Below are 14,865 nucleotides of genomic sequence, written 5' to 3'. Positions count from 1 at the left end.
GTTACCAAAAAGAATAGGGTTGGCCCACAAAATCCACCGCACGCCCGCGAACCGCATTCCCAATACCCCAAGGCCCATGGCCCATGGCCCGGCCCGGCGCGCGCGCGCGCGTGTGTGACGTGTCCACCCATACCACTCTCACACTTTCTTAAACAAGAGTTACACCCATTCCCCAATTAATAAACTAGGAGAATATGAAGAGTTTCTTCCATGTGGGACTCTCTTATTTTTCACTCTTTTTTTCCTTTTTGTTTCCCAATGAGAATTTCCAACAATCCCCCACAGGTTTGAAGGGAGCCATTGTCTCATCTGCTCACAAAATTCCTTAAGAGTGTTAGGGTCATACTCACCACCCCTATCACTCCTAAGTATCTTGATCTTCCTATCAAGTTGGTTCTCCACTTCGGCCTTTTATTTGAGGAACATTTCCCCAACCTCATCTTTTGACCTAAGAAGATAAACCATGGTAAATCTTGAGCAGTCATCAACAAAAGTAATATAATCCTTTTACCAGTCCTGCTCTCATAATTTTTAAAATCCTCCAAGTCACTATGAACAAGATCTAGTACTTCAGTTTGTCTATCTATTGATTTAAATGGCTTCTTTGCAAACTTGGCCTCAACACATACTTCACATTTTGCAAAATCAGTTTTAGAAAAACTAGGAATCAAGTTAAGTTGTTTAAGCTTTTTAATTGAAGCAATGTTGAGATGACCCAACCTTGCATGCCATAAATCAATAGACTCAGCAATATAAACAGAAGAAGTACTAGCATTCTTATTAATAATTTCGAGTTTGACATCAAGAGTAAATAAGCCCCCATTACAGAAACCCTTTCCCACAAATTCCCCATTGTGAGTAATAACAAGCCTATCAGAATCAAATGAAAGCTTCAATCCAGCCTTCATTAGCAAGCTACCAGAAATCAGATTCCTACGCATTTCTGGAACATGAAACACATTGGTAAGTGTAATAAGTTTTCCAGAGGTAAGAGTGAGAACGATCTTCCCTTTGCCTTGAACAGTTGCAGAAGCTGAATTACCCATGAAGACATTTTCACCATCAATTTTCTGGTAGGTAGTGAACATGTCCTTGTTGGTGCAGATGTGTCTCGTTGCTCCAGTATCAACGATCCATTCAGCAACATTACCTGTCAAGTTAGCTTCTGAAACAACAGCAGCAAAATGGTTAGGATCAGAAACTTAATTAGCTTCAGCAAGGTTGGCTTGGTTCTGATCCGGCTTCTTCTTGGATCTGCAATCCACAGACTTGTGATCAGTTTTCCCACATTCAAAACATTTCCCTTTGAACTTATACTTCATTGGTTTCCCTTGAGGCTTGAAAGGACTGCTCTTTCCCTTAAACTTATCAGAATATGCATTAGGCTTAGGTTCTACAAGGTTAGCCTTAGCGGAACCGGAAAACACAGATTGACCCTTATCCTTAATACGATTTTTCCTCCTCAATTTCCAGGTGACCTACAAGCTCCTCTAAGGTAAGGTCCTTCTTCTTATGCATCAACTGATTACGAAAATCATTCCAAGAGGGTGGGAGTTTCTCAATTAAAACTATAGCAAGAGTAATATCACAAATACCCAAACCCTCGGCAGCCATAGCAATGCAAATATTCTCATAAGCATGAATCTGATCAATAATTGGTTTATCATCTTGAACTTGAAAACCTAACCACTTACTGACACAATAACGCTTAGTACCAGCATCATCAGTTTCATACTTCTTTTCTAATGCATCCCAAATATCCCTAGCATGACCAAACCCCATATAGATATCAAGTAATGCATTCGACATATGATGCAGCAACTTGCCCTTACATGTCCTATCATCTTTAGCAAATTTCAACTCAAAAGCATGCAATTCAGTTTCATCATCAGGTTCGACAACATCATCAAGCACATAAGCAATCTCAATTTGTTTTAAATAGAATCACATCCTAACAGCCCAACGTTTATAATTCTTGCCATCAAGAGGTTCTAACTTAGACATATCAGGAATCATGAATTTCAAAGTCAAAGCCATAATAATCGTCTTTTAGATTGTTGCGATTTAACCAAAATTAGAACAAACTTATCTGATTCGATGAACTGAATGAAGAACGATTGTTGCGTCGTGGACACCCACTGTCCTAAAAGACGATTTCGCGCTACCTCCCGTTGCAGTAGAACAGAATGCGGTCGCCCTCCAGGATTAGCGCAACTCCGACGTTGTGTGCACTCACAAAGCCGGATGGAGTCAGAACATATGCCCAAAACCGAGAGCAAGTTATTGTGAGAGAAAGAATGTGTTTTGCAAGTTTCTGAGAATAGTGTTTGAATGATTTTTTCTATGTCTTGAAAGAATCCGAAATTCTGATTTAAGTAATCAGAATCAAAGCAAGCCAACAGACAGAAACGGCTGAAATCAATGAGGATTGCAACAGCCAAAAACGGTCAAAAATAATCAATGTTGTAACGGACGCAATTAATGGTAAATTATCCAACGGTTACGTAATCCATACAGATTCCCGTAAACAATAACTTAACCAAAACGGTCCAGTTACCAAAAAGAATAGGGTTGGCCCACAAAACCCACCCCACGCCCGCGAACCGCATTCCCAATAGCCCAAGGCCCATGGCCCGAGGCCCGGGCCCGACCCGGCCTAGTGCGCGCGCGCGTGTGTGTGATGTGTCCACCCATACCACTCTCACACTTTCTTAAACAAGAGTTACACCCATTGCCCAATTAATAAACTAGGAGAATATGAAGAGTTTCTTCCATGTGGGACTGTCTTATTTTTCACTCTCTTTTTCCTTTGTGTTTCCCAATGAGAATTTCCAACATAACCATCCTCGGAGGGCCAAAGAGTTTTTAAAACTCCCCAATCGTTATCGGCTTGTTGTTCCTGCCGAGGGGAGTTCGATTCTGGAGTGCCCTGCAGGTCATATAGCCGTGTATGCCCACCACTTTGATTTCGGGCTCCGGTTTCCTTTACACCCTTACTTGGTGAAGATATTGCGGGATTGGAACGTACACTTGGCCCAGGTAACACCCGCAGTGATTCGAAACGTTATTTCTTTTACCTGGTTGCTTGCCTTCAAACAGTGGCCTCAGACAATAAACTTATTTCGGGAGCTGATTTGGCTAAAGAGGTATAAGAAGAAGTCTGGGTGGTGGTCCTTTTATACCAAGGCTAGCAAGATGACTGTGCATCCCAAATTGTCCAGTTGCCATGGCTGGGAGAAAAAGTTCTATTGGCTGAGAGTCCCCTCAGATTTCCCCATTCGCACCCGTTTTTCCTTGCCTCGTCCTCATATGGAGCATTACCCTGAGAGAGTTGGGTTTTAGGGAGAAAAGGGCGTATCGTTTTGTTTCCTGCAATCGTGTTGACATTGGTTTGCTGAAAATCGTATGCGTTCCTAAGTATTGGCTTCCACCTGCCAAGTATATATTGGCGAACGGACCGTTGTCTGCTATCGGCTTATGCCATACCCACACACTTGGTATGGACGTGAGCTGATAGCCATGTACCCCCTTTTGTATTGTCTGCTTGTTCTTTTTTTTTTTTACATTGTGCTCATTTATGCGTTACTTTTTCTTGTCTGGTTTGCATACACTCAACTTCACTAAGCTTGGCTTGGGTAAGAACGGCCGTCCTGCTACCAACACTCCTGTCAATCCCAGGGGTGTCTTTTCAACTATTTACCTATTCGGCAACGGCCAACAGGAAACGTTCACACGTGAGGGAAGAACCTGTAACTGAGTCCCCTGCCAAAAAGACAAGAGCACTTAATTCCATACCGGCTCCAAAACCGATTACCATGGCTTAAGAGATCCTTCCAAAATGGCTTAAGAGATCTCCTTTCAAGGGGGTCTCTATCTCACAGGTCTCTTTGATAAAGAGACCCCCTCATCGAGAGGGGGTCTGTTTGTTAAATCTAGAGACCTCCCACGTAAGAAAGAAGGTCTCTTATGTAAAAGCTGGTGAAAATAATTTAGAAGGGAAAGAGACCCCTTATTAGAGATGGGAGATTTATTTTTTAAATTGTTCAGACCCCATAAGTAGGATAGGAGGTCTCTTTGAATATTTTTTTTTTAATTATTAAAGCAGTTAAGACCTCATATATAGATAGGGGGTCTCTTTGTTATTTTTTTTTTTTTTTTTTAACAAACTAAGAGCTAGTATCTTAGATATGAGGTCTCTTTGAATTTTTTATTATTATAACTAGAGAGCCTTTATTACACCTGACGGGTCTCTTTGCAACCTTTTTATTTTAAAAAAAAATCGATAATAGCAGAATTCAGGTCAACTGCGCCAATTCAGAATTAACATACATATTACACCTGCTATAATACATAATTTGTAATAATTCGAGAACAATTCCATAATCCATACATTACCAAAAAAATATATTTCCCACAAGTACTGCTCAAAACACAAACTTTACATAAATTGTAATTTGCATAAAAGTTAAAGCTTTACATCGCAATTTCCAAAAACGTAAAACAAAAATCAATTCAAAATATAATCATTCATGTCAATTTACCAACATTTGGAACCGAAACTCATGGAGTTATTTTCATACCATCAACTTGGTTTTCTTCATCCGCTTCTTGCTTGAGCAAATACGCGACCCACATGTCTCTAACCTCATCCACATTTCCCGACGAAGTTTCTTCAGAAAACTGTAATAAGTAGCATATTTAGTAGTTAAACAAAGGAAAATTTAAGAAAATCAACTCATTTACCGATTTACGACAACATGAATGATGAAAAGGACCATGTTTTATTGCCACATAGTTGTTCTTTCTCTTACCTCTCTACTCTCATTTCTTAACACCTCTCCCTCCCTCTTACACCTATCCTTTTCACTGAACATACCAAAAAGATTTATTATTGTCTTGGTCGTTAAGTGCCCAAGTGATTAGTAGATGACATTTAAACTACGACATGATTCACTACTCTTATTTTACATAAGCAGTAAAAGTTTCTTTAAGCCAAATCTATTATTCCTTAATTAATAACAAGCATATGAATAATACCTCACTAATGAATTATTAACTGGCTCGTTATACAGGCACCTTAAGTGGGAGAAGGACCCTAGGAAGACAGGGATACGCCAAGCTGAGGAGTGATCGACGGATATCTCACTGAGGTCTAGGTAAGTAGGTAGAGCAAGTCCTCCAGGACAAGCAGTGAAGGGCATAAATGGAACCGCTGCATCAAAAACCTATCACTGTCTTCACAACCAGACATAAATTCATCAAAATCAAGCCTGTGAATTCGACCTGTGGAGTTATTGCAGTAGACATCGGACCATTTGCAGCAGTCAAGGAAGTTATCAGGGTCATCCGGCACTATTAGGTTTTGCAGTTGGGTTGTATTTAAAGAAGAGCTTCTATATCCATCTCTATGCACCTGAGTTAAAAGCAGCAGACAATGTCATAAGAGGTAATAAGAGAAAAGACATAAATTGTTTTTCTTGTATAAAATGCAATAAAGGCATGTTTGGACTTTGAAGGATGAAAATAGCTAGAGAATCAAGAAACATGCAGAAAGCGATATGACTCATTGACTGTGGATTATTATTTTCCTAAAAAATACTCACTCTGTCCGTATACTAAGCCACTAATATCAACAAATGAAGGTCATAATGATGATTAAGAAAAACCGAGCCACACACGACTGACACAGTTGCCATACACACATACTAGTATTCTGAAGCAAAGTAAAGCTACAAAGACCATAAGCGCTGGTTGTGGACTGTGGTTGCAAAATGAAAATTTGCGATGCTTAGGCAAGTCAAAGTCATGGTATTTGACTCGTTGGTGGGGTAGAAACTAGGTAGATTTGTCACTGTCTAATCCAAATTATGTAGAATGAGTCAATATATTTTGAAACATTGGAAATTCTTAATCTTCTACACAAATTAATCCCACTTTCAGCACAAGAATCAAGCTTCTATAGTACTAGGACTAAGTAGGAGCACATCCGAATATTGGTAAAACTTCTACAAACCCACACCCAAGAAGTCAAACAGTTTGTCAACTCGCCAAATTAGAAAAGTTCAAAGAAACAAAAAATCACACAGGAATGCGCGCAAATGAAAGAGAATCAGGAAGTCCACCAACAATGTTTACTAGAAATTTTATGTTGTTTACAATTAAGACTTTGATTAGATGATGATTTAACCGGGAATCAAATGATGGTCTCCAGTATAGAAAAGATTCAGCGTGGTTGAACTTAGGAATCAAAGAAAATTTTATAAGAAGCACTATCTGAAAGTGCACGGAAGTACTACAAGAGAAAATTGAAATGCTAAACAGGATTTGGCTAGTTTTTCAGCTGTAACTGTAGGACTGATATAATACTAGTATAGTACAACTAAGGTCTAATAAAAATGGACTTAATTTGACCTGATATTCTGTCAGGTATTCCTATATTATACTCATTTTTTAGTCGATAGTTTTCTCCGGGGTCATATTCAGGTATTCATGCAATATTAGAATCCAATAGACTGGAGACGCACAAAATCATATGTCGCAAAATGAGCTTCTAGAAACAAGAAGGGATTAGTAGTTATACTGATTTCTGATTTGAGCATGTTACAAGCTAGATACTGTAAGAGTTCATTCAAACAAACTACTTTTTATTTCAGAAAAATGAACAAATGGGGAGCCATAAAATCAAGCTTGAATTTTTCTTCGAATACAAGCAAACTTCAGAGTAATGATCACATAACTCCTGTCATATAAATGAATCTAAAAGAGAAAATGAGCACCTTTAACATATGATTCTCTAATAGATATCCAAACAATCAAGTTTACTTTCAGTGGCCAATAGACTTATTGGCGCAAGTACAGGGGGAGAAGAGAACTTCAGGGAAATGCTCATCCCGAGAACTGCAAAACAGTATGCAGAGTTCTCCTAGAAAAACTAGAACAATATGTGCAATAAAAATACCAGTATTTGGAGCTCCACTACAAAGAAAATAAAGTGAAACAACCGCACAACTTTGGGGAGTTCGATAAAAAATCATAAAACTCATGCTGACAATATGCAACATTAACAACATTATTCTATATAACCATCCTATGAAATATGCTCTACCTAAAGATACAAGATTTGTGTAAATCAATGTATGATATTCAACTAGCTATTTGAATGCAATATATAAATTAAGCTTGACAAATGTTGGAATGTACACAAGAACTAAAAAGAATATCAGAGCCAAAGGTTAGTACCTAGCTTCACTTGAAATTTTCTTGATACTTGGACATATTTAATGGGTTCTTCATTACTGTAAGAATACCAAATAAAAAGAAATTATTAGAAAGTTCATAGGCAAATCTTCAAATTAAATGTGCAAGATGGATCAGCTCTATTATATTCTCTATAAGTGGTGGACATCAACAAAATAAGTGAAATACCAATTGGCACCTATTGCTAAAAAAAATACAGAAAATAGATACAAAACTTCCCCACCTTCTATAATTATATTCACAATAACTTCCGGGCAGTTAACCAACAACAAGATTAGTCAACATATAAATGGAGGTCTGGAGTTTGAAACCAAGCAATCAGCAATATAAACCAGCAATAATTATCCGAATGACCAAGAACCGCGTCTGATTGAAGCAAATTAGCAAAATTGCACCTTTTTCTGTTGTTTATTCCATTAAAGATCAAGTGGACAATAAACCATAGCTAAACTAACATTTCATCTGCTTTTAGTAATAGATTATCCAAAAACAAGAGTGACAAAAGTTATGATGTTACGACAAAACTTGTAATCCTATAGGAGGAACATACATTCAACCAGGTATTCAAACACAAACTTGAACAATATTACTATCCATAATAAGTCGAGTTTTCTACGAGATTTCCTAAATACACATCCATTTATAACAACAGAAAGACGCTAGTCACGCTACAAATATATCAGGCTGCAGAAGTTATATCAACCCAACAAATAAAACCAGTCTTGAGCTCACAGCAGAATTCAACACCAATGTAAGCAAATGGAAAAATCTGTTATCTTGGTTTTGGGGGGTACACCAAATGGCTTTCAGATCTATGTTAAATATACAGATACTGGATACTTCTTACCATCAGACGTCTTCTAGAAAGTAGACTAGCCATAAATACAGATCATTACTCCCCATCCTCATATACTGATGGCTTCCCTAAGTTTCTTTAGTCGTGTACCTGCACCTCTACTTGCACAGGAGTGCAATGTCTGATTGAACCTGTCACCAAAATCAAGAAAGCATTGTTATCGATGAAGAGATAATCTGACTGAAGAAAAGGACAGGGGCTAAAATATGTTAAAGAATTAGCTCTCCGACGCCTGAGAATGACTATAAAACACATCTACAAGCTGAAGACCAAGTGAAACTCTTCCAAACATTTTGAGTTCCAGCTTGATTATCACATTAACCTAAATATCCTCAAGACTCAAGAGCTTAATTTCATCATACATTCACCTTTACCTAACTGTAGATCACAGTTTCAGGCTAACTCAACCCCAAAAATACAACCAAAATTCAAAATTCCAATCCAGCATTTACCCTTGAGTACATCCTACGTCAAGAATGTTAATGTCATCAATAAGGAAGTACTAGCGCATATCTGGGTTCTACTGTCATAGAAAACCAAATAACTCAAGATTTCTAAAAGTCCATTTAAACCTAATTGAGAAAATTACAAAAACTGAAGCCTTCAATGCCTTAGTCTATTAACATCTACAAATATCCAAAGCATAATATCCTAATTCAATGTCTACATTCCAAATTTCTTCAAAATGAGAAAATCGTAACAAACAAAGGAACACCTTTAGTACCTTGATTATTCTGAAATTTACCGAATTCCAGTAAAATATGCCAAAAGTTACCAGTTTGATCCAAAAAGATCCAAAGGATTTCACAAATAGTGAAAATTGTCCTAAGAGAATCAATTTAAGCAATCTAAACACATAGATCATGTCAAATCAAAACAAACAAAACCAAATTCGAACCCTAATTAACATTTCTACAAAAAAATGTAAAAAAAATTAAAACATTATATTAAAGAGATGAGATCGGGATACCTGAGCTTCCTTGGAGGCGGTGAGAGGCGGTGAGAGTAGACTCTGAATTAGTCTTCTACAACCTTAATTGTCGATTGAGTATTATTAACGAGAGTGGACAAATCGGTATGGCGGCGACAAAGGAGGTGGATTACCTGGGTAGGGCGGTGTTGGGCGGCGGCGGAGGTGGTAAAACAAACCCTAAATTCCGCGAAATACAGAACATATAAGAAAAAAGCAACACAAATGCGGAAAAATCAACAAAATGTTCACACGAAATAAACAAAAAGAATAACAAAAATCAATGATTGAATCTAAAAAATTACCAACCTGGAACTTATGAGAGCAATGAACTTTTGTAGCTCGAGAAGGTTGATGCCATAACTTCTTCAGGTACAGATCTTTGAGTTTATCCAGTACTGAAGAGCCTACATCGACGAGTTCACTCTCTTGTTTCTCTGATTGAGAGGGGCGGTGGGGAAATTGGGAGAGGAAGAGAGATGGAGAGAAGAGAGAGGTTTTTTTTAATGAAAAATAGTTGGGAAAGAGACCCGGTAACACAAATAAGGGTCTTTCCCTTTTCCGCATTTGTATGTACATGGGCCCATTTAATGGAAGCGACCTGTTGTTTTTAACGGGTCTTTAGTTTATTTCTCTTTATTTTTCGAAAATGAATGGTGGGCCCTTTGACATAAAAGAGACCCGTTAAATCAAATAACGGATCTCTGGTTTCTCTCATTCTATTTTCAGCGGAAAAATGATGGGACCTTAGTTTCATTAGAGACCTGTTAACTTTAAAATTAGATCTCTTATATTAAAGAGACCCGTCATCTCGACTAAAGGGTCTTTTATTGAAGATCTCTTTGCCTATTTTGTAGTAGTGTCATTCGTGATCCTGCATCTCGAAGTACTGCTGCCTGGAGTATAGACGAGCCTCCAAGACAACCTTTTTCCGGTGTTCAGTCTGCAGTTGGTACATCTGACATGGCTGGTGGATTACAATCCTTGGACTGTGGTCGTGGTGCATCTCAAGCTGGTAGGCGTGATCGTACCCGTCAAGGACCTTACCATCGTCTGACTGGGTCCCGTCGTACTGGATCTCGGTTGCAGGGTTCCGGGGAACAAACGGATGCTGCTGTTCTGAAGGTGTCAGATAAACCTGCGGAGAAGGTTGCTGATGGTGGGTGTTGGCATCTGCTGGAGTGCCGATTGTGCAAAATGATGCCACGATTGTGGACGTAAGGGATACTCCCTCGAATCACGAGGATCAGGAGGTGAATGACACTGATGTCGGCACTTTAGACAACATCTTAGTTCCTCCTCCTACACTTGATGCTCCTTCTGGTTATATGAGGCCCAGTCAGAGTGCTGGTACCAGCTCTGGTTTGAATATGGACCTGTTTGTACGGCCTGAGGAGTGGATAGAAACTACTCCCGTTGTTCTGACCCCGAAGAAGCTGAAATATTTTGAGGTTCCTCCTGGTAACCCTGATGAGCCTTGGGATCCTAAGATTGACCTTCTTTTCGCGGTGAATCTGTTCTTACTGATGATTGACGTTTTGGCGGGTGTATGGGTTGGAGGGCTCTGAAGGATCCGGCCACTCCTCGTGACAACCCTGCTGTCAAGATAGACGCGCCGGCTGCCCAACATATGAATGATATGTATAAGGTATGTTTATTCAGTATATTGTCGTGCATGCTTTATGTCTTCATTTCTACTTCTAACTGTTTGTAATGCCTTACAGGCGGTTAATTCTGGTGTTGAGCTGGTAAAGCTTTATATCTACTATCAGAAAGAGAATGCCGCCCTCAAGCAAGCCCAGGCAGATTGGGATAAGCAGTAAAGAAAATGGCCGAGGAGTATGCCAAGATTTCCGCTGAGCTAGAAACTGTTAACAAGCGCAACCTGGAGCTAGAGAATGTATCCGCTGAACTGGGTGCTGAGAGGAAGAAGATGGAGGATCTGACTTCTCAGCTGGGGGATTTTGATACCAGTATTAAGCAAGCTCATAGGAACGGTGCTAGAGATGGGGCCTTGCGTTTTAGTCGGTCAAAGACTTACTGCAAACGTTTCACTGACAGCCACAACGGAGGCTGGTTTGCCGCCCACCGCTGTGTTGTTCATGGCATTGGTCTGACTGAAGAAGAGTGGGGGGATATTGAAGACGCTTTTCTTGTTGACAAGAAACACAAAGATCCTACTGGCTTCGAGTCTCAGATCGTCCCTGAAGAGATCATCCAGAAAGCGGACCCTTCGACTCTCCCTCCTATCAAACTCTAGGAAGAGGACTATCTTGACCCCGAGCTCCTTTCTTCAAGCACTAACCAGGCAGGGCAGAAAAAGGATTGAAGGTGCGGGCAGTCATCACCCTAGTCTTCTTGCGGCTCGTCTGGCGTCGTCTGTTTGTAATGTTTATTTTTGTTTCTAGCTGTTTGTGGCACCTTTTTTCCTTGATACAATTGATAAGCGATTTGCAACCAGACTTAATATTTTGTTGGGTGAAGGCTGGTTGTAGTTTTAGCCTCACCTAGTGCCGTCTTAACAGCTGACTAACTCCTTTTTGGGTGTTGGCTGTCGAATATGTTATTCTTGTGCTTTCGTATTTCTATCGTTGCTCTTGTTTCATTTATTTACCCTTTATTTTTATCATTATCGTGATTTGTGGTTTTAAATCGGATTTTTGCTTATACATGACCCCAAGTCAGTAAGCTCATGATAGCCTTACTGACCTACTTTAAGGGTTGGACTCGTATCACCCCGAGTCAGCAAGCTGATAGTAGCCTTGCTGACCTACTTTAAGGGTTTGAACCGGATTTTTCTTATACATGACCCCGAGTCAGTAAGCTCATGATAGCATTACTGACATACGTTAAGGGTTGGATTCGTATCACCCCGAGTCAGCAAGCTGATAGTAGCCTTGCTGACCTACTTTAAGGGTTTGAATCGGATTTTGCTTATACATGACCCCGAGTCAGTAAGCTCATGGTAGCCTTACTGACCTACTTTAAGGGTTGGATTCGTATCACCGCGAGTCAGCAAGCTGATAGTAGCCTTGCTGACCTACTTTAAGGGTTTGAATTGTTTCGCTTATAATTCCTCGATTTCATTTCATGGGCCATAACCGTCCTGGCTCTATCGGCCTTGTGACTTTCTGACTACATATGGTGTTTCATACATAAAATTTTCTAAGGACACTGGCGTTCCAAGAGTTCTTAAGTGCTACTCCCCCCATGTCCATCAACCTGAATGCCCCTGGTACGATCTCTTCCCATATCTGGTATGGTCCCTCCCAGTTTGGGGTTAGCTTTCCTTGCACCTTGGCCTTACCAGTGGGTGCAGTTCTTCGTAATACTAGATCTCCTACCTCTAGTTGTCTGTGTTTCACTCTCTTGTTGTAAGCCTTGTTGATGCGTTGCTTATATGCTGCCGATCTGATCTCGGCTCTGAGTCTAAGCTCTGGGTGGAAATCTAGTTCTTGCCTTAACAATTGGTCGTTTTATCTTCCTCGTAGTGTTGGATCCTGAACGTGGGTAAACCCATTTCTGCTGGGATTACTGCCTCTGATCCAAAGCATAGACGAAAAGGGCTTTCTCCTGTTGCCTCCTTGGTGGTGGTTCTGTTTCCCCAAAGTACTCCTGGAACTATGTCAGCCCAACCAGCCTTGTATCCATCCAACTTTTTTCTCATTGCTGATAGTATCTTCTTGTTGGCCGCCTCGGATTTTCCGTTGCTTTGAGGGTGACAAACGGAAGAGTAGGCGAACTTCACGTTATACAAACCCAAAAAACTCTGTACCTGCGAGCAGTCGAACTACACCCCGTGGTCCATGACGATTGTCGTTGGTAAATCGAACCTTGTTATTATGTTTTTCCATATAGGAACTTCTTAACCTGGTTTGCTGTTATCTTCGCCACTGGTTCTGCCTCTATCCACTTAGTAAAGTAGTCTACTGCCACAATCAAGAATTTTCTTCCACCTGTCGCAGTGGTGAACGATCCAAAGATATCCATTCCCCATTGGGCCAAAGGTATTGGGTTCAGAATTGGCATAAGGTCATTAGCCGGACGATTTATGACCGCCGAGAACATTTGACACTTTTCGCATTTTTAACATACTCTTGCTCATCTGCTAACATCGTTGGGCAGTAGTATCCCTGGCGCTGGCATATCAGTGCGAGGGTTTTTCCTCCTAGATGATTCCCACAAGTTCCATCATGTATTTCTTCTACAAGCCGCGCAGACTCGTAAGCCGATATGCATCTCATTAACGGTAAGCTGAAAGCCCGTTTGTAGAGTTGTTCTCTGATAATAACAAACCATCATGAGTTTTTCACCACTTTCCTTGCTTCCATCTTTTCTGCTGGCAATGATCCGTCTCTCTTATATGCCCACATTGTGTCATACCATTTGGGGTTATTCATTATCACCATGATTTCATTACCAACGGCATCCGTACTCATTCGATGCATGACCTCGACCATTACGGATTTTGTCAAAGCACTCGAGCTGGCAAGTTTTGACAGAGAGTCTGCCGATACATTCTCCGATCGAGGTACCAGCATTATTTCGCAACTTTCTAGATGTGCTACTGACTGCTTTAACTTCTCGGCGTACCTTTTCATGGATTCTTCTTTTGTTTCGTACTCTCCTGAGAACTGATTAGCTACTAATTGTGAGTTGGTTGTCGGAATAATCTTATTGGCCCCGGCTGCCCTTCAAATCTGTATGCCCACGATTACGGCCTCGCATTCTGCCTCGTTGTTTGATGCGTGGAAAGAGAATTTTATCGCGTACTCAAACGTATCTCCCTCCGGTGAGGTTATTGTAGACACCTACTTTTGTCCCCATTCCCGAAAGGGAAGGTTCGATGATGAGAACATAAAATCTCCACTTGGCAACGCATCTCCTATAAAATAACGAATCTCAATCACCCTTTTCATTTCACCCGAAGCCTGCTATTTATGGAAACCTGCTAAAAATAGTAACTGCCGTAAAGGGTAGTTGCTAAAAGTAGTAAGAATAAAAAGATAGAAACCTGTCAGAATTAGGTGTTGCACTCCAACATAAATCCTAAAAGAGATAGAAGTTGTAAAAGGAATTATATTCCTATCGCAGTTCGATAAAAGAGTTAACGTATTAATTAAACTCATAACGAACCTAGAGTTCGTAAAGGGCCCAGACGCATTCCGTCGTAAATTGATACGCACCAAATAACTCGGATTAAGTCTCTTAATGAACTCCGTACTCTAGAGTCCAATCTGACAAAGAATTCTGCCAGACCCTATTTTCAACGCCCAACCCTGGGCGCCGAAATCTTTGACGCCCAGAGCTGGGCGCCGAAAATACCTGGGACGGATTCTTTTCCTAATCCGTTTCGTATTCAAATTCCTGAAAATCTATCTTTCTACGCCACTCTTTCCTATAAATAGACCCCTAAAGCCGACGTGAAGAAAAACAACACAACACACAATTCATATTCTGAGTATTGACTCCAACCCTTAGCCTAAGCCTCTCGCTGCGAAATTGTTCACGCGTTCTGTCGCAATCGATCCATAAATCGAACAGAACGTATCCTGTCCCATAATTTGAGATTCGTTAAATAAAAAAGGAGAAATAGCAAAGTCAAAGTGGTTAGTTTTCTGAGAACCGTGACGCACCTCTCAAGGGTGCGTCGTAATGTGTCCCTTTTCGATGATTTAATTGCTTTCCTCGCCCTTTTTATGAACTGTTAAACAAACTAAATCTGATTGTTCTACCACGCCTAACAAATATAATATTTTTGGGAAATTGGATTATCATGCTA

General features: G+C 40.2%; 1 protein-coding gene and 1 long non-coding RNA gene across 2 annotated transcripts; both read right to left on the bottom strand.

The window, feature by feature from the left end:
• Positions 1-4,559: 4,559 nt before the first annotated feature.
• Positions 4,560-8,153, bottom strand: LOC130464423 (uncharacterized). The gene is made up of 4 exons (XR_008924824.1): positions 8,105-8,153; positions 7,240-7,295; positions 5,077-5,413; positions 4,560-4,680 (listed from the first exon to the last, which is right to left on the bottom strand). It is a non-coding gene; the product is annotated as an uncharacterized lncRNA (long non-coding RNA).
• A 20-nt stretch (positions 8,154-8,173) lies between these two features.
• LOC130459087 (uncharacterized) lies at positions 8,174-9,850 on the bottom strand. Its single transcript, XM_056833966.1, has 4 exons — positions 9,393-9,850; positions 9,218-9,263; positions 9,084-9,145; positions 8,174-8,244 (listed from the first exon to the last, which is right to left on the bottom strand). The coding sequence occupies exons 1-4, from the start codon at positions 9,660-9,662 to the stop codon at positions 8,212-8,214; spliced, it is 411 nt and encodes a 136-aa protein (XP_056689944.1). The 5' UTR covers positions 9,663-9,850; the 3' UTR covers positions 8,174-8,211.
• Positions 9,851-14,865: the final 5,015 nt, after the last annotated feature.

The sequence above is a fragment of the Spinacia oleracea genome, chromosome 6 (assembly GCF_020520425.1).
Source record: "Spinacia oleracea cultivar Varoflay chromosome 6, BTI_SOV_V1, whole genome shotgun sequence".
NCBI classification, from domain to species: Eukaryota; Viridiplantae; Streptophyta; class Magnoliopsida; order Caryophyllales; family Amaranthaceae; genus Spinacia; species Spinacia oleracea.
Note: the sequence above shows the minus strand (reverse complement) of the source record. Positions and strands in the feature narration are given on the sequence as shown.

Bases quoted from the DNA above. Each gene is read 5' to 3' on its own strand.
- LOC130459087 (XM_056833966.1), bottom strand. From the start codon at position 9,662: ATGTACATACAAATGCGGAAAAGGGAAAGACCCTTATTTGTGTTACCG. The intron at 9,264-9,392 runs GTTGGTAATTTT...CGCGGAATTTAG, and splicing joins ATTGCTCTCATAAGTTCCAG to GGTTTGTTTTACCACCTCCG. The intron at 9,146-9,217 runs GTAATCCACCTC...TCGACAATTAAG, and splicing joins CCCAACACCGCCCTACCCAG to GTTGTAGAAGACTAATTCAG.